At 40.5% G+C, this 17,290-nt stretch overlaps 1 protein-coding gene across 1 annotated transcript in view; it reads right to left on the reverse strand.

Annotated features, from left to right (window-relative positions):
- Positions 1–322: 322 nt before the first annotated feature.
- The window catches only part of LOC111251050 (regulator of G protein signaling 7-like), a 30,124-nt gene continuing 13,156 nt past the window's right edge, over positions 323–17,290 (reverse strand). The window contains exons 4-10 of the mRNA XM_086991175.1: positions 16,812–17,009; positions 16,188–16,517; positions 15,693–15,896; positions 15,220–15,427; positions 14,607–14,781; positions 10,135–10,559; positions 323–8,909 (exon numbers count right to left, since the gene is read on the reverse strand). Coding sequence (XP_086847301.1) covers positions 8,715–8,909; positions 10,135–10,559; positions 14,607–14,781; positions 15,220–15,427; positions 15,693–15,896; positions 16,188–16,517; positions 16,812–17,009 — 1,735 coding nt within the window. The 3' untranslated portion in view covers positions 323–8,714. The remainder of the gene's footprint in view (positions 8,910–10,134; positions 10,560–14,606; positions 14,782–15,219; positions 15,428–15,692; positions 15,897–16,187; positions 16,518–16,811; positions 17,010–17,290) is intronic.

Below are 17,290 nucleotides of genomic sequence, written 5' to 3' on the forward strand. Positions count from 1 at the left end.
TTATTATTAGTCTTATTACTTCCAACTTACTGTAACTACGAAGGTTCTCTCAGTGTTATTCTGTATGTATGTCTACTTCAATGCATGTCTCGGTCTTTTGCGCTCGCTGTTTCGCGCTGTCGCCTCCTCTCCCTGCCCCCTCTCTCCTCCCCCGCTGTCTCTCTATCTCTCTCTCTCTCTCTCTCTCTTTCTCGCTCGCTCGCTCTCTCTCTTTCAATTAAAATTTTTCTTCGTACTGTTATTGTTGTTATTTATTATTAATACCATTATTATTATGATACTGCCTCGAATTATTCATTTCGCGGAGAGCGGTTGTCTGAAGTTGTTGTTGTCGTCGCTGTTCTTAAGACGTGGCAACTGTAAGACAACATTGCGGTTCGATCTTTCTCAGACAGGAAAGAAAATTGAGAAAGTCGAAGCCAGCCCGCTCATAAGCTGCTGTTAGTTGTTCTTTGTGTCCGTTCATTGTAAAGAGCTAAAATTCACGGCAGACATTTTTCCTCGCATTGTACACAGTGTACCGGTGGCTTATATACCTATTGGTTGTATATTTTTAAGTATTGTTTGTCTTTGTTCGTCCACAATAGGATTTATTCCTTTTTAAAACGACTTTTCCATCGCTCAGTCTGAGGCTGAGTGTGATGGCCGCCTTCGTTGCTATGAATATTATGATGTGATTTCAGACCGTTTGTTGGTTTGTGTACTTGGGTGTGTGTCTACTTAATATGAGTCTGAATCTATCAGCAATGCAGGTCATTGGCCATTTTTTGTTTTCGAGTACCGCCTGTGAAGTTCGATTTCTCTTAATTAGACGCACACAGGGGTGTTCGCTATCTTCTTGCCACGTGTACATCTTCATTATACTTCTAGTTTCGGAGCTCATCAGTTTCTACCTATTATATTAGAATTGTTTCCTGCAATTATAATCCCCAACGTATGTGGGCCGCCCGCCCTATGCTCGACTCGTCTATGCTACCACCCTTCTCTGTTTACCTTGCCATTAAAAGTATTTTCGGTTTCATCGTCTTTCTGCATTTTATTTCATGTTAGCGGAGTGTCCTTGTTATGATTATAACATCGACACCCGGTCGACAATCGGTTTCGTTACCAGTCAAACGTTCAACTGTGTTCTTCTATTAGTACACGCAAAATCAAGCTGCTGATTCGACCGCTTATTTATCCAGTCTAATCCACGGCACGGAATAAGTTCGAAACAATTTCCTACAAGTCGTTTGAGGAGATGAATTAAGCAGAGTGGTTAGCCCATGCAAGATCCTTTTATCGCGTGGATTATAATGAGCATCTACGGCCGACGAGCATGTGTTAAACCGACCATGCGGTCGTCTCTGTCTCACCGACCGTCGAAAATCGTTAATTTCGTTTTTTCATACCGATTTTAAGTAGGCTTGTCGAATCCTATAGAACGTCCATGTAAAAAAGCTATTCTCTTTTGCAAAGAAAAAAAGTGTTTTAGTTGTTGTCAAGGAAAAGCTCCTCTTTTTTTTTTGCCAAATACGACTACCTGGTTTTATTAAACTACGTGGTCACTGCAACGTCTTCGTCTGCTACTTCTGATAGCAGTAGATATTTGGTTTATCCAAACTAACTGAATTCGATATGAAATTTCTTACACCTGGTAAATCCCCGTCTAACTTTGTCAATTTATCTTCTTTGCCCGTTTGCATTTCTCATTCTATAGTTGTTTATATTAAAAAGATTCATACGGAAATAGAGGTATTTGCCACTGAAGAAACAATCTGGCTATCGGAGAGTGCAATGAGGGACGCACATATAAATTGAGGTTTGTTGCAGAGGTTTGCTGTTACCGCTTAAATTATGTCAAGTTTTCTATACTAATCAGAGAATCAACGTATGGGGGATTCATTCGAGTATTATGGATCCCATGCACCTGAAGTCATTGAGCTAGGTCGGCGTTACTCTCTGAACGGGGGCTGTGAGCTTAGGTCCTAGCTCCCCGTACTAGATGGAATTTTATTTGTTATGAGGTTGCTAGGGGTTGGTATCCTCAAATAACATCCAGTTTCAATATTCAACGCATCATATACTCAAAGTGTTCATTTTTACTCTTTGGCAAGGTTTCAAACCTAACCTGCTCTTATTGAGCACACGTTTGCCACTAAGGTACTAGACTCGACTTTCGAATCAACTACCTGCTGAACTTCTGAAGAGATGTTATTTCTTCATGATGATCAGCAATCATATGTGTATCGAGCGATTAACAGGCCCGAGCCATTGTATCGCCATCGTAACTTCAATGGATACACTTCTTCGATGAACTTGTCTAGTCTACGTCCATTCTACATATTTAATATTGGCGTTCGCTGTTAATTTGTTACCTGCATTTATTTTGCTGACAAGTCGTGAACAATATCCGCCGACTACAATGGCATCCTACATTACGCTTATGTATTGTAGGCAAGATTCCTAGCGGTAGGGGACTGAGAAGACGATTTATGTCGGCTCTTCGATTTTAGCCATAACCATCTTCTTCAGATGTTGTATGTTACACTATGTATCGTTCTCTGTAGAGGTCAATACTCAGTATTTACAGTGTCGTTCAATGATCTTGCCGGTACGGTCTAATTGTCAGCTTCTGTCCATTGATGACTGCTTTCTCATCTTTTTACGTTCAATTGTGCCATTCGGACAAACAACATAATATGCCAATGCCTATCTATTATAACTATCCTAAGCCATACTGGTTAAGATAAAAGTTCTCCCTCTTTTACGATACCTAATGATTGGTTATCACCTAATCGATGATCTAGCGTTCAAAACTGAGGTTGTTTTGATTTACGAAAATGAATAAATGATTGCCATAAAACGTACACGCATATATATATATATATATATATATATATATATATATGGATATTGTGGTTAGCATTTTAACCAATGGCCTTGTACATTACGATCACTATTGACGCAGAATTTAGTGACGGACCTTTTATCGTTCGCCTATTACCGCAGAGTACAGGTGCGGGATGGTCTTTTGCGAAGCGAAGCAACAAAAAAAATGATGAGCGTGCGTTACCCAAAGGGAAAGGACAACAATCCTATAGATAAGACAAGTCCAATAACCTCGGTCGGTGGGGCCTTTGTGCACTTACAAGGCGCTTACAGAGACGCGCCACATTTATTACATTGTAAGGTATAGCGTTATCGCCGTCGCAAGTGGAACATACACCTATTTCTTACTAAAGACGAGCTGTTTTTTTTTTTAATTCTAAGAGAATAACAATGATTTTTCCACGTCAAATTAGCAAACAGCACAAATTTAGCAAAACAGCACAATTAGCAAACATCTGAAAAACGAGAAATGCAAGAAATGTCTGTTTGGAACAGCACTAGAAATCTGAGCTATGCATGCCTATGGAACTGCAGTTAATTGTGGGTGTACATATAACAAATAGTTTATCGAAGAAAGCCCTGTTTATTTCGATGCGCTAGCAATGATAGGATAGACGCTCCGTTTTCGTTATAGGTATTCTTTGTCTATCTAATCTACCGGGTTCATTATCATTTATATAGCAGTAGTCATATCGTTCTAAGTAGATGAACTGCGGCGTCATCGTTCTCTCTCTAGATGCGTCATTGTTACAAGTACGAGATTACTTTGCATTTATCATTTCATAATGTCTACACGTAGTTTATATATATATATATATCTCTTTTGGTGCTACCCATGAAATATCACTCACGTGTGTGTGTACCTGCTCCGCAAAATAGTCATTTGTTCCTTTCCTTTTACTTAAATGATAGCGTTGTTATCTAAGAGAAATAATAAAGTACATGTTTTTCAAACGAAACAAAAATTACGTGACGTCCTTACATAGGCCGGGGTTATTATACTAGTTAGTTAACGGGTGCTTCGTCAGCAAGCGTTGGCTTTTTTCTAAGAATAACAGGATCTATATGGCCGGAACAGCGTAATGTATCGGATACAATATGTCGCCAGGGGCATTAAGGCCAACTATAAAAACATGCACTACGTGGGATTGCTGCGAACAAGAAGAGCAATGAAAGCTAAACAGGCACTCACTTGTGGAACGTTAGAGGTCGAATTAAGGTTGGATGTCCTCAGACCTTGCTAACATTTGCGGGAGCGAGTCAGGCAAATGCTTCTAAGTATGCATACGATAAAGCCCCATATGATTTTCAATAGAGCGTCCTTGACAGACGTCCTGCTGACAAGATTTCACCAGGCTCCAATTCTTAATAAACTCGGTGCCAGTTCAAATTAGTGCTAGCACCTCTGCTATCTCTCATTCGTACACGGTTTCTCTACTTCGGATTTAAGTGGTTCTACTGTACAATGGATCTGTACACGATTGGCATTCTAACGACTAGGTCATTTCCAATGAAGTCCCCTGCTCCACGGAAGTGAAATGATTTCACTGAATATAGGCTCTGTGGGTAGTTCTGCCGAGTGGTGACGCTTTTGCTCGTTCCACCCGTTCGTCTATATATATACGTATCATATATGTTAATAGTGGTACTTTTTAACAGCATCGTTATCATCAACGCCATCGTGTCTACCGTAATCAACTATGTGGACATCGCATACCTTCGGCGCTATACTTAGAGCGGTCGCGTTCTACCATCAAACGTGGAGCTAGTCTACATATAATCTTTTTTTATATATACTATTATAACACTTGTTATTAACAATAACACAGTAATGCTAATGATAATCCAACATTCTAGATATACATATATATATATATGTATATATATATATATATATATATATATATATATATATATATATATATATATACTTCAATTTTTACAGATCGTCGATGATAGTAGGGTTATCACTGGCAACAGTGGCAAGCAAAAAATAAAAAGGTAAATATTACATATCTGTTCGAATATCACAAAACTTCATCGTTGCCGTACACACACATGCATAGAAATGGTCACAAACGTACATCGTTGCCATAAACATCATCATAACAGAAAAACATGGCCCAGTATCGTTTCCATATATATACCCTAGGAAAAGAGCAATAAATTAGCGTGTAAAAACAATATTGAATATTATGCGGACGTTAACTTCCCTGTCGATGCTGTGAAATTTCATTACTTTATACTACACTAGCCATTTGTATTGATTATTTCTCGTCTATTCGTAACATATACCGCTACCCAATGGCAAAGAACGCATTTTCAATGGAGAATTTTCATCTCGTCTGTTTTATTTTTCTCGCTCGCTTCTTGTTTCGATATACTAAAAGTACTATTCTTATTAGTATTTATAGTGTTATTATTTATGTTGCTACATATCCGGCGCGTTATACAGGCGATGCAGTTAGTTACCCACAAAATAGGTTTGTCTATATATATATAGTATTTTTGTAGTACTTATATTTTTGATACATACCTTTTTTTTTTTCTATATTATTACAGTTTTGTTATGCAACCGCAAACGCGGGTATGCCAACAAGATTTAGCCATTTTTCCTCTCCTATCAAGAACGGCTCTGTTGTCCATCAATAACAACTGTAGTGCTATCCCTATAAGCTTAAACGTAGCTATTAGTTATCACGATTTCTCTACGCACTGCATCCAGATGAGAACATCCACATGCTGCTGTGGCTGACCTGGGGCTGTATCATATCAGCGGGAGAGTACCAGTTAGATTTGGCTTTGCCATAATCGCTGCTTTTTTTTTTTTCATTACTAAGTAATAATTACTTGCAAGCACAGCTATTGTTATAATGACTTTTATCGGCCGCCATATAACTGTGGAAGGCATGTAACGAGAACACGAAGACCGACCGAAGTCCGTCGCTGTACTCTATTCCCATTCACGACGTCAAATGATGCTGATGACATCTTAGCTTTTTTTGGTCTTCATCATGGCGACAACGACCATGCCAGAAACGTAGAAATAATAATTAGGAGAAATTCTACTTAGGGGTCTAGGGTACGTTGTAGCTATTTCTACTATATGTATAGTTATTCTAACTGTTATTGTTAATAAGAGTATTATTTCTATTATTCGATCCTACATGCGGCCATTAATAGTAAGTGCTTTGCTACCTTCTTGTTAGCGATTACTGGATGCGTATTTACAGAGCCTTGTTGTAACTATTACTGTTGCTCTTTTCGTCTGTTCCGCAATGGCTATAATTAAATAGGTGCTTGTTAGTTACCATTATTCAGTTATCAGAGAGGGAGAACGAGAGTGAAAGGGAGAGCGAGAGCGAGAGCGAGAGGCAAAGGGAGAAGGAGAGGGGAAAAAAAGAAAGAAAAAGAAAAAAAAGAGAGAGAGAGAAATTTAGCGCTGCGCTGTCAGTCAGTTGTTCCAATCTGACGATCAACATTGTTGTGGGTAGACGTCAGCTCTAAACACATTCTATTTTAGTCGATGTTATTTTTTTCTGTGTGTTATCACACATAGTATCTGTTGTTAGATTTTTTGCGAATTGCCGAACCGTGGAAGTCCATAGCAACACGAAAGGTACCCATAAATTTATGCCCACGAGCGTATTTGTATAATGTCTAGGTTTATACGACGGCATCAACGCATTGTCATCGGCGTTTTGGGTTGCTTCCTCATCGAAATCGTGATCAGTCGTGCAGTATTACTTGAAATATGGAAATCGCGAATGGCAACAGCGACATATGGGGATTATGGGTAACGTAGTAGCGGAAGCTTCTCAAAACACCGACTGACCGGCTGGTATTGTGATGATAATTACGATTATTATTCTTATATATTTGAGTCTTTACGAGTTATGAACTTTGTATAACACTCTTCAACCATCGTCGCCCACGATAAACTTAGTAAGCTACATCCCGATAGACGCTCTTGTGACGACCTACTCTTTGAAGAAAGACAATCAAAAGTCATCAAGATTAACCTTACTGATGATCATAATGGCTAGTATCAATATCGACTTGATGAGCCAATGAGCTAGGTAAAACTCAGGGTAGGTAACATAGCCTATTCAACTCGGCCTTTTTGACCCGTGCGTCTTCCTCTAAACAAATTATACCACATGCATCTCATGATTCTTCCTTACGAAGGGAATGTAGAGTAAGTCGATCAACTGCCTCGAAGGATTCGACTAAAATCAGAATTATGTGTAGGCAAAACTTGACGGCTATGCCTTTGCCAGGGTGTGCGTTTTAAAACGTAAACGATAGCATCCCGTACGCTTGACAAATGCAACAGCCGCTGAGGTAGTCGACAACGCACATTTTCAATGGCAGGTTAAACAAACCTTATGTATTTTGAACGTAATCGACCATAGCTGCTTAAGGTACATCCTGAAAATGCAGGAGCGGTCTCACATCTTGTTTTAGAAATGATTTATTGCTTATGTCGTCGGAACAGAAGTAGACAAGTTCGAATCAAGTTTCATCTGTATGCTGCAAGAGAACGTCAGACATAAACTTCATGTCATGTGTTTTCATAGGCATTCCTCTGTTATTATTATTATTACTATTATTGCCTTTGTATAGTCGTACATATCTATGATAAACGTTAAATCGGATCGTTGTTTGTTGTACATATGTTTTCCCAGAAGCAATTGATCAGGCTAAAGCTTCATTTATGCTCTCTGTCTTTCGGAAACTGCAAAAAATCACTAGTTCAGCGCGATAGAGTACAATTGGCCTTTATCGCGGTGTTGTGTTGTAACGCAACATGTCGCATCAACTAGGTGCGCCTATAACGCCCCACAAGCTGAAGCGGCCAATAACTGGGGGCAGCTGTTTTCTGTACGTCATGAAATATATTATGCATTAGTGGAAGCATTGCGGTTGATGTTTTTGATACTGTATTTTTTCATGTTGTTTTTATTGCAACCCGCTAGATCTTCCCTCTACAATTGTTACGATAGGCTCAACTGGGTAAGGATACTGCACGCTTTTTTAGGCCCGGTAATACGATGCGACTTGCAGACTCCGAAGTGAATTACTTTTAATCGTATAGCTAGATTTATCTCTACACAATGTGTCTCAGATGATATAGTCCGCGTGTAATAGACGCGGTTATTTGTATCGTACGCTAATGACTCGGCAATAAGTTCCTGTCCACTTTCTTCCTCTTTGAACCTATTTAAAACAGTCGAGTTCTTCGACCCTCTTCTTTAGCTTTTACTGAAACATTTCTGTATTGGTTGCTTGCTGTTCAGTTCATTGGAGTTTGGGTATAACCGAAAAACTAAAAAATGGTAGATAGTAGGTCAATGTTCTTCTTATCCTCTTCTTGCCGCCTGCTCAGCATTCATTGTCTAGATCGTACTCCACTAAACACAGCTCTGGCGTTGCTTGGTTCCGACATGTGAAACGCTGATAACAACAGCTGATCCCTGAGTTATATATATGTTCCTCATATATATTATTCTTACATCTTCTCCTATAATGTTAATATTTGAGGTCGTTAGGTCGTTTCTTGGACTTTCTCTCTAGTCTCCACTTGGTCTTCTCGACTCTTTGGTGTGCTCGTCGCGTTCACCGTGTTTGCCGCCTCGCGGTTCGAGGAGGCGAAAATTGAAGAACACTGCTATTTGCATTCGTTTTTTGTCATTAACTTTGTCTTGATTCGCCGGTCTATTCGATGCTTCTCGTCCGCTATCTCTGCACCGCGGACGAGAAGCACCGAATCGACTAACACAACAAGATTGATAAATTACTTTTATTACCATTATTACTGTTGTTGATGGCTGACTGACTTACTACGCGCTATTGGTATGTTCCTCGGTGTCTGTCTCATTGTCGTCTTTGTCCTTACTGCCGGACCGCGAGGGAACAGCAAGCAGAGCCGATGGAATAGCCATAGAGCCGGGGTCGCTGGCCTTGTGGCTCCATCGGGGTACCCGGAGGGTCGTTCCTCCGCAGACATTACTTCCGTCGGCAATTTCGGCGTCGACCTGCTCACCGCGAGTGGAAATCAATCGTGTCAGGACATTAAAACGTAACGGTAGGTCTGCCAAACTCAGTATATCGACGATCACCCGCGACTACAATGTAAAACTGCAAGGTGCTCGATACTGGTAAGATGTTTGTAATTAAATAATCCAGGAAGTTTAGAAAACGAGCACGTACATAGATAGCCCTTCGTTCAAAAATAAGTTAGTCGTTTATTCCAGATCGATAAATGATTGTATAATCGTTCTAATTAAAATTGTCCTTTTCGAAGTAATCCCCGCCGGATGAAACACACTTATTTCACCCTTTTCTCCAGTCCTCAGAATACCTTTAAAAATTTTCACGTAGTCGGAATAGTCGTTAGATCGGCCAAAGATTTTTTAAAATTTTTTATCTGATATTAAAATTATTTTCCTGTAGACCTTCCTGTGATCTTGGGAAGAGAAAAAAAAAAGCCGTAGACGACAGGGTCTGGCGAATACGGGGTTTGAAGCAATACACACAAGTTCTTTTTTGCTAAACATCTCGTTTTCTGCATCCGATAAGGTTATGCAGATTTTTTGATAGCATTCCTTGGTCACTATGGAGCTGGGCGTCATGAACTTTGACGTGACTTGACGGTTGACAAGTACGAATTGTTTCACGCTTTCATACGTGACCATTGTCACAAACCTTCCGAGACACCCAAGCGATCTGTTTACTTAAGCTTTATTCAGTGCATGGTTTCCGCATGGAAGCGCTTTGCAACATTCGCAGAGCGTCTGTTGTTACTATTACAATTAATATTATACTATTATAAAGGGTTATACATATGCTGCGGTACCCAAACTTAAAGAGACTTACAATATAGCTTGAAGCATGGTTACCGTTAAGATAATGTATGCATATTAAAGAACAAACACTTTGTAAGTGCTTAGATCCTGAATAGATGCTGTAAGTGCATTAAATGGTGATTATGAACATGACGTCCTATTAACGATATTGGCCTTGTTCAACCCAATGGCCTAAAACAACATTTGAAGCCGCCTATCTTGTGTCTAGGCCGCTTCAAATGTCGCCAGAGATATAATTTCTGTAAGTAAAGTTATTATATCAAATGAACACCAACCCTAGCACATGTTGAAAGAATTACTTCTATTTACATACATACTTAGAAGGAATGCAGTGGAAGAAGTCTCAACTTCGGATACCGTACCCTATCGTACACATAAATGGTTTGTTACTCACCGCAATGTATTCGGAACTGACCGACGGCGATGAAAGAGCACTCTCGCCCTTCTCAGTCAGCTGACCACAGGCCAGCTGGCCATCGTGGTGATGATGATGTCTTCCAGCAGTAGCGTGACTTGAATTTATGTGATGGCTGCGGCTGGTCGGACGGACGCTGCTAGCCCCGCCGCTGTTGCTGCTGCTGCTACTGCTGCAATTGCCGCCGTGAACCGGCATCATTAAGTGGAGATCGCTGGTCGAGTGGGAATGGCGCCCACTAAATGCTGCCGTCGGCTTAACCGCTTGGATGCTACTGCAGCACGCTGTCGAGTCGTCATCGGATGCCGTATCGACTGCTGCCTTGCCACTGACGCTGCTGCCGCCGCCGGTTTTGCCCCGGCTTCCGCGTCGCTTCAGAGACTCGCGGAGGTCGCACGTACTTCCTGCATTGGACAGTCAAGGATGAAATCGTATAGCGTCCTTACACGGTAAACATCAGCTTGAGGGAGATCCATGACAAACGTACGTATCCAAGTGAATATAAAACTGGGTGTGACGTACAACGATCAGAGATCAGCGTGAAACATTGGCACAGAAGCAAGGAAATAGATCATGTGAGAATAATAAGAGAAGCTTTCAAATTCTAATGGTGACTGCATAGGAATCATTGCAGATGACATTCTACTCGCTAAAAATATATGATATTTGGATTTTCTCTTAGTTGAGATGATTATCATCCCAGAAAGTCTTGTGCTTATTTTAAGAGAGGTTTGGTCTTGGTTGAGAAACTAGAGCCTTTTAACGATCTGAGGCGTGGGCTGTGTGATAAGTGAAATACACGGCTTTGCTATAACGAAGAACGCTATATGGTAAAATCGTCACCTCACATAATGTTTACATATTCAAATACATACGCCATATAGCTCTGCACGGAGTACTTCTGCATATATATATTGAGTCATGTTTAAAGTATATTCGAACACTAAGTTCCCCCCTTAGAGGGCTGTTTTTGGGACGATAGAAATTACGGCCAAAGCCACTATTCAGGACTTCCAGCAAGCTTTTTGCGCTACGATTAATTATGTGTAAAAAAAATTGTCCAAGTAAAAGATAAGGGAACACCTTTGAAAGATTGCTGGTTAACCAGTATATATTTAATTGCTACCAATTATCTATTGTGCAGTGGCTTGCATTAACGTTTATACATAGCGTTTCGGCCATACTGTTTCATGACGAATTAATTAGGACCCGTAGTACAGGGCTATACATAGTAAATAGAGCAAATATAGCGTACCAGTTCATTTTCTAAGAGGCCGATACAAATCTTGACAGCCTATGGACCGAATATGTAATGCATAGCAATATTATCTACTAATGACTCGAACCACGAAACGCTTAGTGATGGTTAGGTAATACTAGGTTCCGCAGGAAGTGTACATGGAGAACAGAGCGAGGGACTAAGATCGCTGCGAAACGCAAAACCCGACCAAGGAGACCCCAATCATTCCTCTTAAAAATACGTAGTAGTCTTAAAGGAAGAACGCGGGCAGTTTAAGGTGAGGTCTAGGAGAGGAATCAGTACGTAGTGATCTTCACCTAGACATATCTAACCGTCGAGCCCTACACATGAAATAGGCTTAGCCTTGGCGGTGCCGTACTTAAAGATGTAAATTAAATCCTCGAAGGAAGGAATCAATACTCGATGCACCTTCAAGTTGTGGGATCACGACTCCGACAACCCGAAAACAAGACCATCCTTTAAAAGAACGGACTTAATTGATGAGAGGGATAATATTCTAGCAGATAGCGCTTCCATTTTGATGTACCGTCATTTAATGCGCTGCATACAGTAAATCCTGCTTATACTAAGCCTTTGTCTTTTACACTGCAACGGCGACGGCTCCCCCCGCGCTTGATCAGCAACGCATGCAATTTCCTTGTTCCTCAACAAAGGACGATGGCCAATGGGATCAGGCCAAACGAGCTCCTCTTTGAAGCAAAATACTTGATAAGGCCAGTGACGCGAACACTTTTACGTCATATATTTTAATTAATAAACCGGCAGCGCAGGATCTCGATTAATATCCGATAGATTATTAATTCAGAATTTATTTCGAGACTCTGTAGTTTAAATAAAATCGATTTCGAGGATAAATTGCAAAAATGATTTAACAAAACATCTGATCCTTTTACAACATAGCAACCACTGATTTTGATCTCAGGGGTCCGCATAGTCCGTACCGCTAGAAATAATGGAGAAAAGTGTCTGCTTTCTTAATTGCACGTATCCTTGTAGAGTTTGAGGTAAATCGTGAGTATGATTTTTTTAAATACTTCACTTTTACTCTGATAAAAATATGTTCATCAAATTTAAAGGGATTGAGTAGTGATTTTTTCTGATGCTGCTGCAGAAAAACGCGTCTGTAGAAGAAATCTGTAGTTTCTAAATTTCTTCTATGGTTCAAATATAATCGTCTACAGTTTGCCGCGAAAGTCTAATCTCATGTTACCAAAATGATTACAAAAATGGATGTAATTCATATGTGCTTTATGTTCTTTCTAGACAAAATAACTTTTGCTTGTTATGCTGTACTGGAGATTGTTAAAGGCTACGATTGTACGATTCTTATAGGCCCTCGTATAGGTAACATAGCGGTGCCATCTTGAAAAATTCTCATTCTAAATAGTTGAATCTTAGAACAGGTCATGGTTGCAGCATGAAGCAGGAAGGTGAAGATCGGTACGAGACTACGAACACCGTAAACAGGGAGGGGAATCACGTTGTACGTATACGTAGTTATGAGTTAGTTCTAAGTCGTTTAACGATTGTAAAAGATGCGATCAAAAAAGGATGTGTTGTTGTGGCAGGATGTTGTGCCGTGTTATTTATAGTACTCTCTAGCATCTACTCACTAGTTAGGCTTGGCTATAAGGTATCATTAATTATTTAGATTCAATACCGTGCTCTGCGTGCAATGTTTATAGTGTCGGATGAAAAAAACTCATTGAAGGAAAATATTCCACCTCTTGACTGACTACAATTAACTTTGTTACTCAACTCAGCCGGTTTTCGGATATCATCGTGTCGGTAAACTGTGGCAAAAGATTTCAAGAAATTCAATTTGAGAGCGTGCCTTTTGGTCAGGCAAACATCCCGGATCTCAGTCAAGCTAAACGGAACAGGACCAAGAAGGCGTGAACCTCGGATCGATATGTACTAATAGGGTGAGTAAAGATGTTGTAGACATCGAGAACGATAAGCAGAAATCATTTGCTGGTAATGATTTGAAGGTGATAATGACGAAGAAAACAACGTTTACTTCAGACGCTTTCTCTTTTACTTTGCGGTTATCTAAGAGCTTGAAAACTGGCTGTTTCCGGCCTGCCTTCCGGAGGGCTGGCTGCCGTCGATGTTGTTGCTATTTGCGTGGTGTTTCCATGGCTGGATACGTCTGCACTGTGGCTGGATTGAGACTGCCCTGTATTCTCAGCCACGATGTTGCACTGTCGAGGATTACATGATAGCGGACCTACTGGACGATGGAACAACGTTCTCTCAATACACCGACAGTGCTGCTTACGAAAGTGGGAGTATGGGCTAAGGGGTAGCAAGGGGTACGAGCTATCTGGTTGTTCTCGTTTGGATGGCATCGACGTACGTGCGTGCTTGTGTATATTGATTGATACCGATATATATATCTATATATATTTTTTTAAAGTACACTTGTTCCCTGTTATTCACACCGTGCAATGGTACTCTCGAGCTCCCTTTGTACACAATCTGGCACCTTTATCAATAATTTTCGTGATATGTTCTGTTTTGTAGCTTGTTAATTTTGGAATTACTTGCATCGTTTGAAGACGGAAAAGGGTTTGGAAACGCAAGGGTGGCCGGAAACACGTAACGAGAAACTCTAATCAATAATGAGGAAGACTAAGACGACGAAAGAAGAAGCATCAAGTAAAAACTGCTTTCTTGCTAACACTTCATATTTATACTGCCAAATTCATTAATTGTAAATAGTGTCAGTATAAATAAATTGTGAAAATGATGATTTAGGAACGAGGATACCCTGGAACTAACTGAAAAGACTGCGTATATCTAATAGGGCAATGAATCAGAACTCGAAAGATTCTATCTGAGTTCGAACAAAGCTAATTAAGAAAAGTCGATGCCTTGAAAATGTCAGTTTTTTTTTCTGATGAGTTAGCATGTGTTCATTCAATTAATCAGTCAGTCAAATAAAAGGTTGATGAATAAATAGTTAGTTAGGAAAAAAATTGCGCAGACGTTTCTTATGCCGACACCAACAGTAATCACTGTGGTGATAATAGTTAGAAGTGATAACGATGATGGTTGAATGAAGTTACTCGTGGTAACTGCTACTAACGATAATTGTAATGTTTAGTAATGGTAACTAGCGGTGATCTGTGTATCTAGATAGAATCAGGCTGATTAAGCTGACGTAAACTAACAAGATCTCACTCACCTGAGGCCTTGCTGTAGAGGACGAGCGCGCTTACGTTCGGTTGCAGGGTCGTAGATTGCGCTGAAATGCCGCTGGTACCAGCCTGCTGTGGAGTGGACGGTCGCTGGTCCTGGTTTGCAGATTTCTTCCGCGTCGATGCTCCGAAATGGAAGAAACGCTTCCGATGGCCCTGAATCTACGAGTGATTGTTTCGAAAAACCGATAACCGTAGAAAAGGTGAGCGCAATGAATGAATGACACGAAGGGAAAGAGGTTGACTGGCGAGATAAACATTTGATTGATTTGGTTGATTTATATCATTTCAGGCCTTGTAAAAAAAGGCTCATGACGCGTATTGACGCTAACGCATACACGTATGCTACTTGATAGAATTATTAGTAATACGAAACTTGTTATTCTAGAGGCTATATTTGCTGAATTACTTTCAGCAGTAGAAGTAAAGTTGCTTCAGTAAGCTGTAAACCATAAGACAGGTTTCTTTCTCCGTTGTTTTTCGCCCGAATCGACCGATCGGGGTCCATATTCAGCCAAAGATATTCCTTCTATACTGTATCTGTGTAAGGCAAAGGCAACTATATCAGATAACAAACGTGGCTTGCAATTACTTTACTACCTGTATGAGTGCGGCCTTTTGGAGCAAACTGTTAAAGTGTTCACTGCGCAGAAATCGTGGATAAGTGTCAGTCTGCATGAGAGTAAACGCGTGCTGTTGGGCATTCTCAAACGTGTAACGTGTGGGTCGTTTGATTGCCTCCATGGTGTGCTCCATCGTGGCGGAGTCGAGGTTGACCTCACATGCTGCCCCCGATGCCAGGTACTCGCTTCAAAAAACATTGATGTAAATGGAATAATCAATACTGGCTAGCATGACCAGAGAACTCGCTCGAGTTACATGCCTTGATAGAAGACGGGACAACTGTTCCAGCTGCATGACAGTTCACTTTGACATCTAGGTACAAGTATGCCAGTCTGGCTATTTTTAACGAAAAATCTATCTTTAAGATTTAAATTAGATCTTATCATATGTTCTAAATGTTTGGCAATAATAGTTTCTTACTTGCGTTTTCTAATACCCATCCTACTTACTCGAAAATGGCCTGTACTTTCTGAGCAATGTTGGACGGCGAGCCCTTCTTGAGATCCTGGACGGCCTTCCAGAATAAGATATTCTCATGGGAGTACTCTTTACGAAGGTAAATCTCGAATTCTCGGAAGCCTCGAGGATCCGAAAGTAGCTCCTCTATAGAGAGGGTCCACCGCTTTAGACGTCGCTCCGTCGGAGTATCACAACTGGAAAAAAATTGGCATCGTAATCGAAACGCAGCAATTTATCAACAATAAATATGTAACCCGCCAAAAAAGGGCTTCTCGTTTAACCATGAATACTGCTTGAGATAGGTGTATTAGCGTATTCTACTGAAGTAGCTATCTTACATTTAACTAGAATCTATTTAGGCGTAAGAGAGTTTCATATCTACAGCACTTGTCTAGTTATGTTTACGTGGGCAGGTTTAACTCCAAGTATACAATGGATAAATATCAGATTGTTCAGACGCGTCATTCATGGATCGCGATACGTACTGTGTGCTCTCAATCGCCCAGAAAGTTGCGTCGTCGGTTATCCAGGGATTAGAAGGAAGTGTAGGAGACATAAAGGCATCGAATTCCCGGTAATCATCACAGCGCTGCCATATGGTGCTTTTCGTCCGTGACTTGAGAAGGTTTCGACGCAGGATCTCGGTCTGTCGTTTCAATTGCTCAATTGTCATTTTGCGCGGTCCCCGTTTATTTGGTACGGGACATCGTTCCAGGCAGCTGACGACGCCAGGAGGGGGACGATGAATTCGCCAATACGCTCGCTCTTGTGACGACGTTATGACTTTGTCAGGTTTCTTTTTGTCCTTTGATTGCCTGCAGAAGTAGCAAACATTTCGATGAGTTATGGCTCATTATATATAGACACAGATGATGTTAACAATACAGTTAGCGCGGTAGTGTAGACAAAAACGAAAAAACAAGAAATGTCTGCGATTCAAACATGCGCATAAGCTAGGAAAATGTATGCCATGATGAAATCACCATTTGACGATCGGATAGCTGGCCACTGCCATAGAATAGAAGCATGAGTGTCTCTACCTCTGTTCGTGCATGAGGCACTGTACATCAAGTCAGGCAGTATTTTATGTGGACGAGTTTGACACTCACGCGACAATGTCCTCAACTTGTTGACAAATGCTTTCCCATTTAGTTGACAGGAGTTTTTTCAATCGTTGCAAGGCCTCTTGTTCGTACTCTTCTAATGAACTTTTTTGTTTGTTTTTCATGCTTCGTTTTAACAAATATATCGCGTAATCGGTGTTGTCGGGTGCACTTCTCGACGGCCAAAACATTGGCGATTGAAATCTGGAACAAAGTTGATTATAAAAGCGTAATACGTGTGAAAATTTTGACTGTTGTGAAGTGATAGGTTATAAGTTTCTTATCCAGGTACATGTATGAAATGTGTTGATAGTTACAGAGGCGTCATCCTAAAACAAACTGCATAATGAAAAAATACATTAGATCAGAAGTGAGAAACTTAACAAAGGACTTTCGCTTCGATAAATATGGTTTAACGAAAGAAGTGGTAATTGAAAAAAAAAATTGTTGCCTTTTGTCCTTGCTATCTAGGATAAAATCATTTA

The sequence above is a fragment of the Varroa destructor genome, unplaced genomic scaffold (genome assembly GCF_002443255.2).
Source record: "Varroa destructor unplaced genomic scaffold, Vdes_3.0 BEIS01000005.1, whole genome shotgun sequence".
Classification (NCBI taxonomy): Eukaryota; Metazoa; Arthropoda; class Arachnida; order Mesostigmata; family Varroidae; genus Varroa; species Varroa destructor.